The sequence below is a fragment of the Sinohyriopsis cumingii genome, chromosome 10, assembly GCF_028554795.1.
Source record: "Sinohyriopsis cumingii isolate HCF-2022 chromosome 10, ASM2855479v2, whole genome shotgun sequence".
Lineage (NCBI taxonomy): Eukaryota > Metazoa > Mollusca > Bivalvia > Unionida > Unionidae > Sinohyriopsis > Sinohyriopsis cumingii.
The window spans coordinates 10,169,956-10,190,644 of NC_142970.1; the positions used below are offsets into that span (position 1 = coordinate 10,169,956).

A 20,689-nucleotide genomic window follows, 5' to 3' on the forward strand; every position below is an offset into this window, starting at 1 on the left:
TTTTAGCCAAGAACAGAATCTAGACTTTTTTGATCAAATTCAATATGCAATATCAGTGTAATACTATTTTCTAAGGAGATGCTGATAATAGTGCAAACAACTTACAGTTATTCAAACCATACATCATGCGGTCACAAAGCGAGAAGGTGATTGCAATCATTCATTTATGAGTAAGATGTAACTATCATTATATAATGCCAATGGATTAATCGACAATTACATTAACTTTTCCCCCCTCAAATTGAACGATAAAACTATTTATTACTGGTACAACGTGACTGCTTAGTATACTTCATTGAATGAAATACAATAAAACACTTTCAACACATAATTTAAATTTACACTCAGTTTAACAGCTTAAGAAACATGCATGAAACTTAATTACAACTGCTAAATATTTAATGTTACAAACATTTAAATGAGAATACAAATAAATCATTTCTCACCTTGAGTCTGTAGCTCTGTTAATAACTTGGGCCACCAGATGTCTCTCTGAATTGGATCCCGAGCATCAACATAGTTCAAGGCACGAAGGCGAACAGGAACTTTACAGTCTTTTACTAATACTGGGACAATACATTTTCTCTTTTCATCAAAACCTTGAATCAAGACCATGTCAATTTCGTGATTAACAAAACCGCTCTCAAAAGCTTCATTTGTCATAACTACAACAGTTTTGTATGCATCTCTAATGCTATTCTCAGCAAAAAGCATTAATGGTGTTCCTGGAGTATTGTCTCTATCATACTCACAACAAACAAATCCGTGTTCCTTTTCTAATTTCTCAACAGTATCCTTTACCCACTGCATATCTGGGTTTGCGTAACTGAAAAATACATGGTATTTCTTTCCTGATGGCAAAAACAGCTGGGGTTTCTCTGATGCAGCCAAATCTAATGCCCGATAATCTATCTGCTCAGTTGGATCCTTCTTTTGCTACAAAGAAATATAACACCATTATGAACATGTTTTTTTATATAAAATATAGTTTAACATTACACTGCTTCCAAAGTAATAAATACATGTTGCAACAACATTTATGATAGCAGAAAGGTTAATCAAAGATAGACTTCCATGTTTTTTCATGAATAACACACATATACAGTTGATTCTGTAATGAAATGGTCCTTGTTTTTGCTTACAAACTGTATATTAGTTTCAAACATAAATACAGCAATAAGACAGGAGCTATAGTTGAAGCAATTGCTAGAAAAATCAGCTTCCTGATGTGGTGTTTAACAGTGTTTCTACTGCTTTACTTCTGTCTGACTATATTGTGAAATGTAATCCTCTGTACGGATGTGAAAAGTTTTCACGCTAGGACTAGATGTTTAAATGTCCTCGACTGCATGAATGTAAAAGATGTTCATGCTAGGACAATATTTCATTAAGTTTAATTTGTAGTCACATTAACTCTCCAACCATACATGTGAAAATTAGCTCATACATTTTGGGGAAGAAGATGAAAATAGTTTTTCATCCTTGTTGACAACGAAACCACTCTCTTGTCAGTGGATCAACACTGAACGAAATTTTGATGGAGAATATTGATAGAGACATTCCTTCTAAGACTGAGCAAAATTGACACATATGGTCTAAAAAAGACATTGAAATATTGTCCATACAGTTGTAATAGAAACCATACCATTTGTAGGAGATCATTTAACACAATTACGATAGCACATTTCCTAATAATTGTGCCTACAATGTTTGACTGAAATTTGTTCAGATGTTCCATTGAAGAACTAGCTAAGGATGCTACAAAATATATCCAGATACCACCAAAGAAAGTGTTTGATAGAATCTGTCGTAAAAATATTCCTAATGAATTTGATTAAAACTGACTTGGCTTTTCTTGTTAATGTTAAAATTGAGGCTTTTAATAAAACTACAAAGTCCACATTGATGTAGGGTAGCTACCCCGATCACAATATTCATGGACAATGATATAAGATCATTTGACACTGATTTAATAAAACGTGACTAACTCGTTAAGTTGAAAATAGGTCACCCATGTTGTTGCTAGGCAAGCAGCGCCATTGTTACAGTAACCAAAGGTCATAATGTCTGGCAAGTTTAAGCGACTTATCTTTTTTTAAACAGAGACAATTCCATCTGTGTCAGCTGACTGTTCCGGGACAAACAATACGCTATTATGTATAGGCATCTAGGAATATAAGAATATTGGACATGGATTTATTGTTGACAGCACCACATTAGAAAGTCCTACACCAGTAGGCAAATGCCTCAGGACTTGGTTTTGCCTTGTCATTTGAGGTAAGTCACCACCGCAGAGTTGCCAGATAGAATAAGGACTCTCTCCAGTGAGTCTTTCAAAATGGCCCTCTCGAGAATATTGATATATAGATGCTGGACCTGGGGGTAACCACATTCCACTGGCATCCCAGAAGAATGGTAGTAGATGAACTCCCAGCCATCTGTACTTGCGTTGGTACAAGCTGATCTGGTTGGACTTGGTTGGTAGTTATACATGCAGTGAGCCAAGTTAGGTTGACCCGAAACTATAGATGGTATGTCATATATGCCCAGAAGGGGAGAGGTTGGTCCAAGAGGGCAAAATGATGGCATTTGTTGGGATAAAATTTTCATTGGTAATGGTCACATATAAATGCGTTCAAGGATGATGAGGTCCCCTGCCACGCTGAGAAAGCCTACAAGGCAGGGATCCCATGTGGAGAGAGAATTCCTCGAAACAAAGCCACTACCATCCTGATTTTCAATGCTCATTCCTGAGAGATGTGCTTTATTTCTGTTGTGAATCTGTAATCTGGATGAATGAATGAACTAGGTCAGTCTTTTCCTTGTTGATGAGGAAATCCAGGTTTGTATGTTCTGTGACAAGGATTATCAAATAGTGTCTTAATATAAAACTCACCTGATGTTTTTTGCAGGATGTCATCCAGGTAACTTGCTATCCTCACATAAGCCATAGCATGGTTCATTAGACAAGGTACTGAAGGAGAACCCAAATTGGACCGCTCATAATTGATAAACGATGTAGTTGTAGGCGAAATGCGAGAACGTATTTGAAGTCTTGTCAATATGGATGTAGAAATATGCGTCTTTTAAATCCATGCTGATTGTGAAGTCTCCTTCCTGCATGGCATTCATATTGCACTGTGGTGTTTCCATTGAGAACAAATGAGCATAAATGAATCAACTGAAGCTGCTTAGATCAAGGAGAGGGCAATGCAATGAGTGCTATTTGCCCTTGGGACCATGAAAAGTATGGAATAAAATCCGGGTGGAATTATATTTTGAATGATTTCTACCACTCTTTTATGAAGAAGGTCGATTATTTCTTCCTGGAAGGTTGTGGCTTTGAATGGGTCTGTTGGATTGTTCATAGCCAATGGGACTCTGGACAGAAGAGGAGTTGTTTTGGAAGAGACACCAAGCCCAAGGAAACCACTTGTCGAGTCTAATGTTGATCATGTCAAATATTGTCCCATTCAGCAGAACTGAAGCCATCCTCCTACCAAAATTGATGGGAAGGGCGATGTGGGGACAATGCTTATTTTCGAAAACTGGAGGAGGTCATGTAGAGAAACTGGTGTCAGTGATTGCAACATGTCTTTCGCCCACTTTGGATCACAACAATCTTACTTTTCTAGGTGAGGAACTATGATAGGACAACTTGCCAGATGTTTGTGTTTGAGTCATGTCCATTGGATTATTGATTTAACAAAACATACCTGTATGGTGTTGTGGTGAGGAGAAGAGATAGTTGTCTCCTTAGTGGCTTGTTTGTCCATGTCATTGATCTGGCAGTTAAAAAGGAAATTAGAAAGTAATGTTTGTGATTCTAGCTTGACTTTAAGATGATCCTAACGGAAAGTAGAAGTGGAGAACAATGCATCTTGTTCTAATAGTTGTAAATTTGCAGCTGATATTGTGGCATTGACTAAATTAGGTTGAGCAGCTCTACTCAAGACCTGGGCCATTCAGTTGGCCGATTCCCATGCAAGTATTGTGGAATTCTGAGTAAGAAATTATGTGTTATATTCTTTTTATTTTAAGATAGCCATCGATACTGAGTACAACATAGAGACCATGGCTACCACATGGCGGACCAACTGTTGAGTGTCACTAAAGGATATTTTAGCCATGAAAATAAAGTATGGTTTTATTATCCCCAGAGATGTGATATCCCGGTTAACTGCTCGGGTTTCCAAATGAGAAACTGATGTATGAAAAGACTGGAAGTCATGATGAAACCTTGAAGGCATCTATCAAGGAAAAGAGACATCTGAAGCTGGGGTCTTGCAATTGATGATGCAAACAGGTCGTTGTCCCGGAAGATCCCATGTAGTAAGCCTAGGCCGGTCAAAATGGATTTAGGCAATATTAAGAGGATAACGCCATCTAAGCCATAATGTTGGGAAAGGGATGTTTGGTCCACGTGTATCGGTGGAGCGAAAGAATGCTATGTATTGTTCATTCACTGATTGGAGTCCTGTGGTGGTGACAAATGTACCGGTGTTTTCACTTTGTAGATTTCCTTTATTTTGTAACTGGAGAGTCCTATTTTGATTTATCTCATTTAATCTGCCAAACATTCACGCACTGTGTCCATGTCAGCATGAAGGCTCATAGTGTCTTCATCCTTAGTCACGTGTTTATTTGATTTGCCAGTGGTTGAATCTGTGAGGCAAATAGAGCAGAACGCATAAACCTGTTGTATCTCTGCGCCTGCCTCATATAATTGAACAGAAAGTTGGTGCACAGCTATGCTTTATAGCGTTACATGAACAATAGTGGAAAAAATTTGCCCAAATAATTCACCATACTATTAAGAATTATCTATTAGTCTCAGAGGCATGCACATTAAGATAATAAAAGTACAGCCCAAATGCATTGTGAAGTCACATAGGCTACCTCTCTATGTACCTAAAGATGACAAAGTCAGGCAAACAGTGTAAAGGCAGAACTTTTGTTGAGATAGAAAAAGAGACAAGTTGGAAATATAGATGGTGTATACTTCCTTGTGAAGTGAGAATTCCTATATAATGGGGAGATCACTCTGCCCAACCGTCGCCTTGGTGGGCAGATAACTTTTAGCTCTTTTAGCTAAAAAGATTGACCTGGGAGAGCTGGATTTGGGAGGAAGTAATATTATGATTGAGTAAAATATTTAAAGAAGAGCCAACCTTTTGTTTCAGATATCAATTTGCTGTTGTTTTCAACTGTTATTTTTCCTTTCTTAATTAATGGAGGTGTCGTCATCCCCTCTGTAATTTTTCACATCGGCATACTAAGGTATGTTGTGTAGCACATTTTCAAAACACATCAGCTCTAAAACATTTTTTTAAAATCCTGATAGACCCTGCTGTATTTAAATTTTCTCATGTCCTTGATGTTTTGCAATATTTATTTTCTTGATAGTTCCCACTCTTAACAAGGAATACGAGTTTTGTTTGGTTGGAGGGTAAAATTATTGGGGGGAGGCGGTTACAATTATTTCTAATAATGTAATACTTAGCCGCTACTATTGCACTCTTTTCCTTTTCTAGAATGCTAATCCCAGAGTATATGATAATATTCCCTGAATTGAAAAGAACACTATGTCAGTCTGATTCCTTATTCATTTAAGTGGTAAACAGTTTTGCATAAATCATAAAATGGCTATTTACATCATCCTGTTCCATCCATACTGATGTTGCTGCAGTGACAAGCTGTTTCCTGTCATCACTTCCTGTGAATTCCAGTGCTGTGTGACCTGCTGCATAGAAAACAAAATGATGTCAGTTTTAGCAATCGCAACACGACATTCAATTTAAAATAGGATATTAAAATCTGCAATGTGAATACTGCGAATGGCTTGTCATATGTGAGTGCTGTGTTTATGGTCATATAAACCACGAATATCATATAACACATACATGTTGTGTTTAATAGTCATAAACGTGACATAAATTTTTATGTGCAATGAGAGTACCATTAATGGCATATAATACGTATGTGTTGTGTTTAATAGTCCTATGAACCATGAATGACATATAATACAAACAACTTGTGTTTAATAGTCTTATGAACTAGTTTGAAATAGGATAATACAATATACAATCTGAGTACCATGAATGGTAATATTTGAGTGTTGTGCTTATTAGTGACATATGACACATGTTTTACTTAATAGTCCTATGAACTGTTAATGACATACAACACATGTTTTACTTAATAGTCCTATGAACTATCAACGGCATGTAACACATGCTGTACTTAATAGTCCTATGAACTATTAATGGCATATAACACATATTGTACTTAATAGTCCTATGAACTGTTAATGGCATATAACACATGTTGTACTTAAGTCCTATGAACTATTAATGGCATATAACACATGTTGTGTTTAATAGTCCTATGAACTATTAATGGCATATAACACACATGTTGTGTTTAATAGTCCTATGAACTATTAATGGCATATAACACATGTTGTGTTTAATAGCCTTATGAACTATTAATGGCATATAACACATGTTGTGTTTAATAGTCCTATAAACTATTAATGGCATATAACACATGTTGTACTTAATAGTCCTATGAACTATTAATGGCATATAACACATGTTGTGTTTAATAGTCCTATCTACATACATGATGGAAATTTGTGTGTGCAATGTATCATCAATGGCATATAATGCATACATGCTGTGTTTAATAGTCCTACACAGTGAATGATAATAAGTAATTTTTTTCATATGATCGTGGTTATCAAGACACATCTGACATAAATTCATTCTTTACAGCATACCACAACCAACGATTCTTTTTGTTGCAAGTGAAGGCAAACATTTCTACTGCTTTACTGTAGAACATCTGACAGACAAGTAAAGTCATGGTTGTGGATCTATTTTTTAAAATGAGGTGTACAATGTATTTCCAGTTCCATGCAATCATGAATTATATATGACAAACCAAAATGTACATGAAGTTAAGACAATGACCCATTAAAATGTACCTCTAGTTCCATGCAAACATGAGGTTTAGATGATGGCCCAATAAAATGTACTTCCAGTTCCATGCAAACATGAGTTTTAGATGATGGCCCATGAAAAGGTACTTCCAGTTCCATGCAAACATGAGTTTTAGATGATGGCCCAATAAAATGTACTTCCAGTTCCATGCAAACATGAGTTTTAGATGATGGCCCATGAAAAGGTACTTCCAGTTCCATGCAAACATGAGTTTTAGATGATGGCCCATGAAAATGTACTTCCAGTTCCATGCAAACATGAGTTTTAGATGATGGCCCATTAAAATGTACCTCCAGTTCCATGCGAACATGAATTTTACATGATGGCCCATTAAAATGTACTTCCAGTTCCATGCAGGCATGAGTTTTAGATGATGGCCCATTAAAATGTACCTCCAGTTCCATGCAAACATGAGTTTTAGATGAAGGCCCATTAAAATGTACTTCCAGTTCCATGCAAACATGAGTTTTAGATGATGGCCCATTAAAATGTACTTCCAGTTCATGCAAACATGAGTTTTAGATGATGGCTCATTAAAATGTACTTCCAGTTCCATGCAAACATGAGTTTTAGATGATGGCTCATTAAAATGTACTTCCAGTTCCATGCAAACATGAGTTTTAGATGATGGCTCATTAAAATGTACTTCCAGTTCCATGCAAACATGAGTTTTAGATGATGGCTCATTAAAATGTACTTCCGTTCCATACAAACATGAGTTTTAGATGATGGCTCATTAAAATGTACTTCCGGCTCCATGCAAACACAGGTTCTAGATGATGGTCCATTAAAATGTACTTCCGGTTCCATGCAAACATGAGTTCTAGATGATGGCCCATTAAAATGTAGTTCAGGTTCCATGCAAACACAGGTTTTAGATGATAGCCCATTAAAATGTACTTCAATTCCATGCAGACATGAGTTTTAGATGATTGCCCATTGAAATGTACCTCCAGTTCCATGCAAACATGAGTTTTAGATGATGGCCCATTAAAATGTACCTCCAGTTCCATGCAAACATGAGTTTTAGATGATGGCCCATTAAGACATTAGCATGGGATGAATGTATTGTATCATAAGACTTAAGCAATGGATGAATGTATTGTATCAAAAGAAATTAGCATGGGATGAATGCATTGTATCAAAACACTAAAGCAAGGGATGAATGTATTGTACCATAAGACTTAAGCATGGGATGAATGTATTGTATCATAAGACTTAAGCATGGGATGAATGTATTGTATCATGACTTAAGCATGGGATGAATGTGTTGAATCATAAGACTTAAGCAAGGGATGAATGTGTTGTATCATAAGACTTAAGCATGGGATGAATGTATTGTGTCATAAGATGTTAGCATGGGATGAATGTGTAGTATACTAAGACTTAAGCATGGGATGAATGTATTGCATCATAAGACTTAAGCATGGGATGAATGTATTGCATCATGAGACTTAAGCATGGGATGAATGTGTTGTATCACAAGACTTAAGCATGGGATGAATGTGTTGTATCATAAGACTTAAGCATGGGATGAATGTATTGCATCATAAGACGTAAGCATGGGATGAATGTATTGTGTCATAAGACTTAAGCATGGGATGAATGTATTGTACCATAAGACTTAAGCATGGGATGAATACATTGTATTATAAGACGTAAGCATGGAATGAATGTATTGTATCATAAGACTTAAGCATGGGATGAATGTATTGTATCATAAGACTTAAGAATGGGATAAATGTATTGTATCATAAGACTTAAGCATGGGATGAATGTGTTGTATCATAAGACTTAAGCATGGGACAAATGCATTGTATCATAAGACATAATCATGGGATGAATGCATTGTATCATAAGACGTAAGCATGGGATGAATGCATTGTATCATAAGACGTAAGCATGGGATGAATGCATTGTATCATAAGACGTAAGCATGGGATGAATGCATTGTATCATAAGACGTAATCATGGGATGAATGCATTGTATCATAAGACTTAAGCATGGGTCGAATGTATTGTATCATAAAACTTAAGAATGGAATGAATGTATTGTATCATATGACTTAAGCATGGGATGAATGTATTGTATCATATGACTTAAGCATGGGATGAATGTATTGTATCATATGACTTAAGCATGGGATGAATGTATTGTATCATAAGACTTAAGCATGGGATGAATGTATTGTATCATATGACTTAAGCATGGGATGAATGTATTGTATCATAAGACTAAAGCATGGAATTAATGTGTTGTATCATAAGACTTAAGCATGGGATGAATGTGTTGTATCATAAGACTTAAACATGGGATGAATGTGTTGTATCATACGACTTAAGCATGGAATTAATGTGTTGTATCATAAGACTTAAGCATGGGATGAATGTGTTGTATCATAAGACTTAAGCATGGGACAAATGCATTTTATCATAAGTCGTAATCATGGGATGAATGCATTGTATCATAAGACGTAAGCATGGGATGAATGCATTGTATCATAAGACGTAAGCATGGGATGAATGCATTGTATCATAAGACGTAAGCATGGGATGAATGCATTGCATCATAAGACTTAAGCATGGGTCGAATGTATTGTATCATAAAACTTAAGAATGGAATGAATGTATTGTATCATATGACTTAAGCATGGGATGAATGTATTGTATCATATGACTTAAGCATGGGATGAATGTATTGTATCATAAGACTTAAGCATGGGATGAATGTATTGTATCATATGACTTAAGCATGGGATGAATGTATTGTATCATAAGACTAAAGCATGGAATTAATGTGTTGTATCATAAGACTTAAGCATGGGATGAATGTGTTGTAACATAAGACTTAAACATGGGATGAATGTGTTGTATTATACGACTTAAGCATGAGATGAATGCATTGTATCACAAGACGCAAGCATGGGATGAATGCATTGTATCATAAGACTTAAGCATGGGATGAATGCATTGCATCATAAGATGTAAGCATGGGATGAATGTATTGTATCATAAGACTTAAGCATGGGATGAATGCATTGTATCATAAGATGTAAGCATGGGATGAATGCATTGTATCATAAGATGTAAGCATGGGATGGATGTATTGTATCATAAGACTTAAGCATGGGATGAATGTATTGTATCATAAAACTTAAGCATGGGATGAATGTCTTGTATCATAAGACTTAAGCATGGGATGAATGCATTGTATCATAAGACGTTAGCATGGGATGAATGCATTGTATCATAAGACATAAGCATGGGAGGAATGCATTGTATCATAAGATGTAAGCATGGGATGAATGCATTGTATTATAAGACTTAAGCATGGGATGAATGTGTTGTATCACAAGACTTAAGCATGGGATGAATGCATTGTATCATAAGACTTAAGCATGGGATGAATGTATTGTATCATAAGACGTAAGCATGGGATGAATGTGTTGTATCATAAGATGTAAGCATGGGATGAATGTATTGTATAATAAGATGTAAGCATGGAATGAATGTGTTGTATCATAAGACTTAAGCATGGGATGAATGTGTTGTATCATAATACATAAGCATGGGATGAATGTGTTGTATCATAATACATAAGCATGGGATGAATGTATTGTATCATAAGACTTAAGCATGGGATGAATGTGTTGTATCATAAGATTTAAGCATGGGATGAATGTGTTGTATACTAAGACTTAAGCATGGGATGAATGCATTGTATCATAAGATTTAGGCATGGGATGAATGTATTGCATCATAAGACGTTAGCATGGGATGAATGTACTGTACCATATGACTTAAGCATGGGATGAATGTATTGTGTCATAAGACGTTAGCATGGGATGAATGTATTGTATCATAAGACGTTAGCATGGGATGAATGTATTGTATCATAAGACTTAAGCATGGCATGATTGTGCTGTACACTAAGACTTAAGCATGGGATGAATGCATTGTATCATAAGATTTAAGCATGGGATGAATGTATTGTATCATAAAACGTTAGCATGGGATGAATGTATTGTATCATAAGACTTAAGGATGGGATGAATGTATTGTGTCATAAGACGTTAGCATGGGATGAATGTATTGTATCATAAGACGTTAGCATGGGATGAATGTGTTGTATCATAAGACTTAAGCATGGGATGAATGTATTGTATCAGAAGATTTAAGCATGGGATGAATTTGTTGCAGCATAAGATTTATATAGTGTGTTAGTGATAGTACCGTTCAGGACAACTGGCAATAACAAGATTGTCAGATGACAGTCAACTCATGAATTCCAGATAGTTACATCACCTGGCTTTATGATAATATGACCTAGAAGAAATGAAAAGAGCAGAACAAACAAACTTCAGTTGAAATTTAAAAAAGAAAAATAATTATGGAAGGGAATCTCATATATTATTGATTGGATAAAGTGTAAGACTGAGAAAAATATATACTTACATCCATCAGCAGCGTGTTCCTGAAAGGTAAAGTAAATAACATTTTAAAATGTATTATTCATTGCTGTTTACATGCCACCATGTGTAAAATTGCAACCTTCCCTTATGTAGGATCAGGAATTACCAATCCTTGATGATATGAGATAAATGTTGAAATGTGGTGTAAGGAATCTGCCATTTTTTCTAAGACTGATGATCCAGGCTAAATGACTTGTAGAGATTATGGTGGAAGGAATCTGCCATAGTTTTCTAAGACTGACGATCCAGGCTAAATGTAAAGATTATGGGGAAAGGAATCTGCCATTTTTTCTAAGACTTATGATCCAGGCTAAATGTAGAGATATTGGTGTAAGGAATCTGCGATAGTTTTCTAAGACTGATGATCTAAGTTAAATGTAGAGATTATGGTGTAAGGAGTCTGCCATATTTTTAAGACTGATGATCCAGGCTAAATGTAGAGATTATGGTGGAAGGGATGTGCCATAGTTTTCACAATGATTGCTGAAATGCATGGATCCTTTGACAATTTTACAAGTCTTAAATTTGAAACTTCAATATACATTAAAAGTATCAAGAGTCCCTTGAACAAGATTTTAAAGATGGCTGTCAGATTAGCAACATTTGGATTTAGAACCAACTAGAAATAATAAAAAAAGTATTTTAGTAACAGCTCCAATGGACCATGTTGATATGACCATACTCTCAGGAAAGTAGTGACTACAGGATTTTCAAGATGGCCACTCTGGTTGCCATATTAGTTGTCTCAGCAGCACCATTTTCGTTTAGGTCCAATATGACCTTGGGATGAATTTGTGTGTAAAGATTCATGGCAGACCTCTAAAATAATGCAGGAGTTGAGATAACAAGCTTTTACTAATACAGACAATGGAATACATGTGATGGATTGATGACAGATGACGGACGACAGACCATCCAATAAACACTTCTTGTCTATGAGCAGTTAAGCTAAATATCAATATGTAACATACTAACATTTCAGCCGAAAGTGTACGATGTCACATTTCTGCATATCTGACCTAAAAGATATCCAGTCATTTATTATTAACGTTTATAAATGTATCTCTTTGTGTTGTTTTAAATGTATACATTATCAGCCAGTGTGCATCCAGAGTATATAAACATTGGCTTTACTGTACAAAATGTGTTGTCAACAAGCATTAAAAACAATCAGATCTATTAATGGAATTCCTACAGCAAACAGTGCTTTGATACCAGATATTTTAAGGTACATGCTTTCCTTTAATAAATTATCAGGGTATAAAATCAGATTCAACTTAAATGACATATGTACTTTCTGAAATTAGCAACCAAAAAATCCAAAAATCTACATTACCCTGAAGGATGGCAACAGGGATCTGATAGGCTACACTGTATCTGCAAGACTGTATAGACTCAAACTGCAGACTCTGTCCAGTATGATTCAATGTCTAGGACAGAGTCCTGGTGATGAACTCTCAAACCTTGATAAATAGTTTGTAGGATGGGTTGTTCTCAATGGTCCCTATTCTTGTGACTTGTACAAATATGCAGTTTTCCCTGAATAGCAAGGTCAATCTGTGATGCAGGTTAATGTTAGAAAGACAGCAACCACAGAAGATTAGATTCTCCATCTTCTGTGTGGCAATGGGCCACTGAGCTACATATTCTTATGAACAGCCTCAAATATGCAATAACTTACCCAAGTGCAGGCATGATGAAGTCGGGTTGTCCATCCCTGTATTATTTTATCCAGGTGCACGAATTTTGCATTGGGTGACAAAGAAAAAACAAGTTTGATTTGGCCAATTCAGGTATTTGCATGAAAAATTCAACATACTGTTAATTTCTTTAAATCGATAGGTATTAAATTTCATAGATTTGGTTAAAAGATACATATTCAATGGCACTTAACTTCATGGATATATAATATAACAAGATTCCCATTAAGACACTGATGTCCGACTTGTCAAAAAGAAGTGGTATTCAAGAAAATACCATTCTGGTCCTTTTTAAATGCAGACGAGTTTGAACCATTTCTGATATTCTTCAGCAATAACACTATTTCAAATTAGCTGTTGTTTGTAATTTAATACCAGTCCTACTAAGAGACTGATGGTCTATTTGCAAAAATTCAAGGTATTCAAGAAAAGTCTATATTTTCTTCAGGAATAACACTTTTTCAAATTAGCTACAGTAGTTGATATATTGGATGTCAGTTTGGATACATTTCATTTAGGATTAAGTAGGCATCATTATGAGTCGTTCGGTGAAAACCTTAATCAATACGATAATCCATCAAGGGAAAATAGTAATGGCAAGATTGTCAAGAGGGCCATTATGGCAGTCATATTGGATGTACGATTGGCATCATTATGAGTCATTCGGTGAAAACCCTATATCAATATGACACTCCATTGAGGGAAAATAGTAATGGCAAGATTGTCAAGGGGGCCATTATGGCAGTCATATTGGATATACGATTAGCATCATTATGAGTCATTCGATGAAAACCCTATATCAATATGACACTCTGTTGAGGGAAAATAGTAATGGCAAGATTGTCAAGGGGGCCATTATGGCAGTCATATTGGATATACGATTAGCATAATTATGAGTCATTCAGTGAAAACCCTATATCAATATGACACTCTGTTGAGGGAAAATAGTAATGGCAAGATTGTCAAGGGGGCCATTATGGCAGTCATATTGGATATACGATTAGCATCATTATGAGTCATTCGGTGAAAACCCTATATCAATATGACACTCCATTGAGGGAAAATAGTAATGGCAAGATTATCAAGAGGGCCATTATGGCAGTCATATTGATATACGATTGGCATCATTATGAGTCATTCAGTGAAAACCCTATATCAATATGACACTCCATTGAGGGAAAATAGTAATGGCAAGATTGTCAAGGGGGCCATTATGGCAGTCATATTGGATATACGATTGGCATCATTATGAGTCATTCAGTGAAAACCCTATATCAATATGACACTCCACTGAGGGAAAATAGTAATGGCAAGATTGTCAAGAGGGCCATTAAGGCAGTCATATTGATATACGATTGGCATCATTATGAGTCATTCGGTGAAAACCCTATATCAATATGACACTCCATTGATGGAAAATAGTAATGGCAAGATTGTCAAAAGGGCCATTATGGCAGTCATATTGGATATATGATTGGCATCATTATGAGTCATTCAGTGAAAACCCTGTATCAATATGACACTCCATTGAGGGAAAATAGTAATGGCAAGATTGTCAAGGGGGCCATTATGCCAGTCATATTGGATATACGATTGGCATCATTATGAGTCATTCAGTGAAAACCCTATATCAATATGACACTCCATTGAGGGAAAATAGTAATGGCAAGATTGTCAACAGGGCCATTATGGCAGTCATATTGATATACGATTGGCATCATTATGAGTCATTCAGTGAAAACCCTATATCAATATGACAATCCATCGAGGGAAAATAGTAATGGCAAGATTGTCAAAAGGGCCATTATGGCAGTCATATTGATATACGATTGGCATCATTATGAGTCATTCGGTGAAAACCCTATATCAATATGACACTCCATTGAGGGAAAATAGTAATGGCAAGATTGTCAAGAGGGCCATTATGGCAGTCATATTGGATATACGATTGGCATCATTATGAGTCATTCGGTGAAAACCCTATATCAATATGACACTCTGTTGAGGGAAAATAGTAATGGCAAGATTGTCAAGAGGGCCATTATGGCAGTCATATTGATATACGATTGGCATCATTATGAGTCATTCGGTGAAAACCCTATATCAACATGACACTCTGTTGAGGGAAAATAGTAATGGCAAGATTGTCAAGAGGGCCATTATGGCAGTCATATTGATATATGATTGGCATCATTATGAGTCATTCGGTGAAAACTCTATATCAATATGACACTCCATTGATGGAAAATAGTAATGGCAAGATTGTCAAAAGGGCCATTATGGCAGTCATATTGGATATACGATTGGCATCATTATGAGTCATTCGATGAAAACCCTATATCAATATGACACTGTTGAGGGAAAATAGTAATGGCAAGATTGTCAAGAGGGCCATTATGGCAGTCATATTGATATACGATTAGCATCATTATGAGTCATTCGATGAAAACCCTATATCAATATGACACTCTGTTGAGGGAAAATAGTAATGGCAAGATTGTCAAGAGGGCCATTATGGCAGTCATATTGGATATACGATTGGCATCATTATGAGTCATTCAGTGAAAACCCTATATCAATATGACAGTCAGTTCAGGGAAAATAGTAATGGCAAGATTATCAAGAGGGCCATTATGGCAGTCATATTGGATATAAGATTGGCATCATTATGAGTCATTCAGTGAAAACCCTATATCAATATGACACTCTGTTGAGGGAAAATAGTAATGGCAAGATTGTCAAGAGGGCCATTATGGCAGTCATATTGGATATACGATTGGCATCATTATGAGTCATTCAGTGAAAACCCTATATCAATATGACACTCTGTTGAGGGAAAATAGTAATGGCAAGATTGTCAAGGGGGCCATTATGGCAGTCATATTGATATACGATTGGCATCATTATGAGTCATTCGGTGAAAACCCTATATCAATATGACACTCCATTGATGGAAAATAGTAATGGCAAGATTGTCAAGAGGGCCATTATGGCAGTCATATTGGATATACGATTAGCATCATTATGAGTCATTCGGTGAAAACCCTATATCAATATGACACTCTGTTGAGGGAAAATAGTAATGGCAAGATTGTCAAGAGGGCCATTATGGCAGTCATATTGGATATACGATTGGCATCATTATGAGTCATTCAGTGAAAACCCTATATCAATATGACAGTCAGTTCAGGGAAAATAGTAATGGCAAGATTGTCAAGAGGGCCATTATGGCAGTCACATTGATATACGATTAGCATCATTATGAGTCATTCGGTGAAAACCCTATATCAATATGACACTCTGTTGAGGGAAAATAGTAATGGCAAGATTGTCAAGAGGGCCATTATGGCAGTCATATTGGATATACGATTGGCATCATTATGAGTCATTCAGTGAAAACCCTATATTAATATGACAGTCAGTTCAGGGAAAATGGTAATGGCAAGATTATCAAGAGGGCCATTATGGCAGTCATATTGATATACGATTGGCATCATTATGAGTCATTCGATGAAAACCCTATATCAATATGACACTCTGTTGAGGGAAAATAGTAATGGCAAGATTGTCAAGAGGGCCATTATGGCAGTCATATTGGATATACGATTAGCATCGTTATGAGTCATTCGATGAAAACCCTATATCAATATGACACTCTGTTGAGGGAAAATAGTAATGGCAAGATTGTCAAGAGGGCCATTATGGCAGTCATATTGATATACGATTGGCATCATTATGAGTCATTCGGTGAAAACCCTATATCAATATGACACTCCATTGATGGAAAATAGTAATGGCAAGATTGTCAAAAGGGCCATTATGGCAGTCATATTGGATATACGATTGGCATCATTATGAGTCATTCAGTGAAAACCCTATATCAATATGACACTCCATTGAGGGAAAATAGTAATGGCAAGATTGTCAAGAGGGCCATTATAGCAGTCATATTGGATATACGATTAGCATCATTATGAGTCATTCGATGAAAACCCTATATCAATATGACACTCTGTTGAGGGAAAATAGTAATGGCAAGATTGTCAAGAGGGTCATTATGGCAGTCATATTGGATATACGATTAGCATCATTATGAGTCATTCGATGAAAACCCTATATCAATATGACACTCCATTGATGGAAAATAGTAATGGCAAGATTGTCAAAAGGGCCATTATGGCAGTCATATTGGATATACGATTGGCATCATTATGAGTCATTCAGTGAAAACCCTATATCAATATGACACTCCATTGAGGGAAAATAGTAATGGCAAGATTGTCAAGAGGGCCATTATAGCAGTCATATTGATATACGATTGGCATCATTATGAGTCATTCGGTGAAAACCCTATATCAATATGACACTCCACTGACAGAAAATAGTAATGGCAAGATTGTCAAGAGGGCCATTATAGCAGTCATATTGGATATACGATTGGCATCATTATGAGTCATTCGGTGAAAACCCTATATCAATATGACACTCTGTTGAGGGGAAAAAGTAATGCCAAGATTGTCAAGGGGGCCATTATGGCAGTCATATTGGATATACGATTAGCATCATTATGAGTCATTCGGTGAAAACCCTATATCAATATGACACTCCATTGATGGAAAATAGTAATGGCAAGATTGTCAAGAGGGCCATTATGGCAGTCATATTGGATATACGATTGGCATCATTATGAGTCATTCGGTGAAAACCCTATATCAATATGACACTCTGTTGAGGGAAAATAGTAATGCCAAGATTGTCAACAGGGCCATTATGGCAGTCATATTGATATACGATTGGCATCATTATGAGTCATTTGATGAAAACCCTATATCAATATGACACTCTGTTGAGGGTAAAAAGTAATGCCAAGATTGTCAAGAGGGCCATTATGGCAGTCATATTGGATATATGATTGGCATCATTATGAGTCATTCGGTGAAAACCCTATATCAATATGACAGTCAGTTCAGGGAAAATAGTAATGGCAAGATTGTCAAGAGGGCCATTATGGCAGTCATATTGGATATACGATTGGCATCATTATGAGTCATTCAGTGAAAACCCTATATCAATATGACACTCCATTGAGGGAAAATAGTAATGGCAAGATTGTCAAGAGGGCCATTATAGCAGTCATATTGATATACGATTGGCATCATTATGAGTCATTCGGTGAAAACCCTATATCAATATGACACTCCACTGATGGAAAATAGTAATGGCAAGATTGTCAAAAGGGCCATTATGGCAGTCATATTGATATACGATTGGCATCATTATGAGTCATTCGATGAAAACCCTATATCAATATGACACTCCATTGAGGGAAAATAGCAATGGCAAGATTGTCAAGGGGGCCATTATGGCAGTCATATTGATATACGATTAGCATCATTATGAGTCATTCAGTGAAAACCCTATATCAATATGACACTCTGTTGAGGGAAAATAGTAATGGCAAGATTGTCAAGAGGGCCATTATGGCAGTCATATTGGATATACGATTAGCATCATTATGAGTCATTCGATGAAAACCCTATATCAATATGACACTCCATTGAGGGAAAATAGTAATGGCAAGATTGTCAAGGGGGCCATTATGGCAGTCATATTGATATACGATTGGCATCATTATGAGTCATTCGATGAAAACCCTATATCAATATGACACTCCACTGAGGGAAAATAGCAATGGCAAGATTGTCAAGGGGGCCATTATGGCAGTCATACTGATATACGATTAGCATCATTATGAGTCATTCGATGAAAACCCTATATCAATATGACACTCTGTTGAGGGTAAAAGGTAATGCCAAGATTGTCAAGAGGGCCATTATAACAGTCATATTTAATGCATGATTGGCACCATTTTTATTTAGGAGCAACTGGGTAATGTAAAGACTTCTACTGGTGAATTAGGACGAGGCAGACATCATAAGAAGTCTTTCAATAATAACCCCATCTTAATGCAATTATCCATTCATAAGTAATAACAATATTTTCAAGATGGTCACCATGATCATGACATTATATGTGCAAGCTGAATCATTTTCATTTAAGAATGGCTAGGCATCATAGGAGATCGTCTGGTGAAAACCCCATGACAACTCGATTTTTTATTGATGTGCAGATGCGACAGCAAGAGTATAAAGCTGACCTATAATGACCATATTATTCATTAGATTTTGCACCAATTTCATTTGAGACCAGTTTGACATCATAAGAAAACTCCATTTTGATATGACCATCCAGTCAGGAGTATGAGTGATAAAAATGTCTTCACCATGGTTATTATATTGGACATCTCAGTGACACTATTTTTACTTAGGACTAACTAGATCCTGCAATGAGTGTGTCTATAAAGATTGGTGGTCAGTCTCCAAGTACTTACCTAAGGAAAAGCAATTACAATCTTTTGTTAGCATACACTGGACGATGGATAAAAGACCATCCAATCAGGATACTACTGATGCAAATGAATCAGTGACGATATATAGAACATTATTCCATACTGAAATGTGATATATGGCACATTTTTTGCTATACTAGTTCACGACTGTAGTGGGTAGCATACTGGCTGCCTTGTATACATCTGATATATATTACTTATATCTAATGACTGTAGTGGGTCGCATACTGGCTGCCTTGTATACATCTGATATATATTACTTATATCAAATGACTGTAGTGGGTAGCATACTGGCTGCCTTGTATACATCTGATATATATTACTTATATCTAACGACTGTAGTGGGTAGCATACTGGCTGCCTTGTATACATCTGATATATATTACTTATATCAAATGACTGTAGTGGGTAGCATACTGGCTGCCTTGTATACATCTGATATATATTACTTATATCTAATGACTGTAGTGGGTAGCATACTGGCTGCCTTGTATACATCTGATATATATTACTTATATCAAATGACTGTAGTGGGTAGCATACTGGCTGCCTTGTATACTTCTGATATATATTACTTATATCTAGTGACTGTAGTGGGTGGTATACTGACTGTTGTATGAATTTGATATAGACTACACATGTACTTACATCTAGTGGCTGTAGTGGGTGGGTGTACTTACTGTGTTGTATGAATTTGATATAGACTACACAAGTACTTACATCTACTGACTGTAGTGGGTGGTATACTTCCTCTGCTGTATGATTACATCTAGTGACTGTAGTGGATGGCATGCTGCCTGTGTTGTATGATTACATGTACTGACTGCAGTGGGTGGCATGCTGCCTGTGTTGAATGATTACATCTAGTGACTGTAGTGGGTGGCATGCTGCCTGTGTTGTATGATTACATCTAGTGACTGTAGTGGGTGGCATGCTGCCTGTGTTGTAATAATATTAATTTGATATAGACTATATACATCTACGGACTATATTGGGTGATGTACGGCCTGTGTTGTATGAATTCGATATACCAGGCTGACAATATCCACTACCTGTAGAGGAAGGTATAGTGTTTATTCTTATGAATCTGATCAACTGTAGTCA

General features: G+C 36.2%; 1 protein-coding gene across 1 annotated transcript in view; it reads right to left on the reverse strand.

Moving 5' to 3' along the window:
• Window positions 1–435: 435 nt before the first annotated feature.
• Window positions 436–20,689, reverse strand: part of LOC149789587 (uncharacterized) — a 102,458-nt gene continuing 82,204 nt past the window's right edge. The window contains exons 12-14 of the mRNA XM_089972921.1: window positions 11,460–11,478; window positions 5,655–5,743; window positions 436–936 (exon numbers count right to left, since the gene is read on the reverse strand). Of these exons, the coding sequence (XP_089829047.1) occupies window positions 436–936; window positions 5,655–5,743; window positions 11,460–11,478 (609 nt within the window). The remainder of the gene's footprint in view (window positions 937–5,654; window positions 5,744–11,459; window positions 11,479–20,689) is intronic.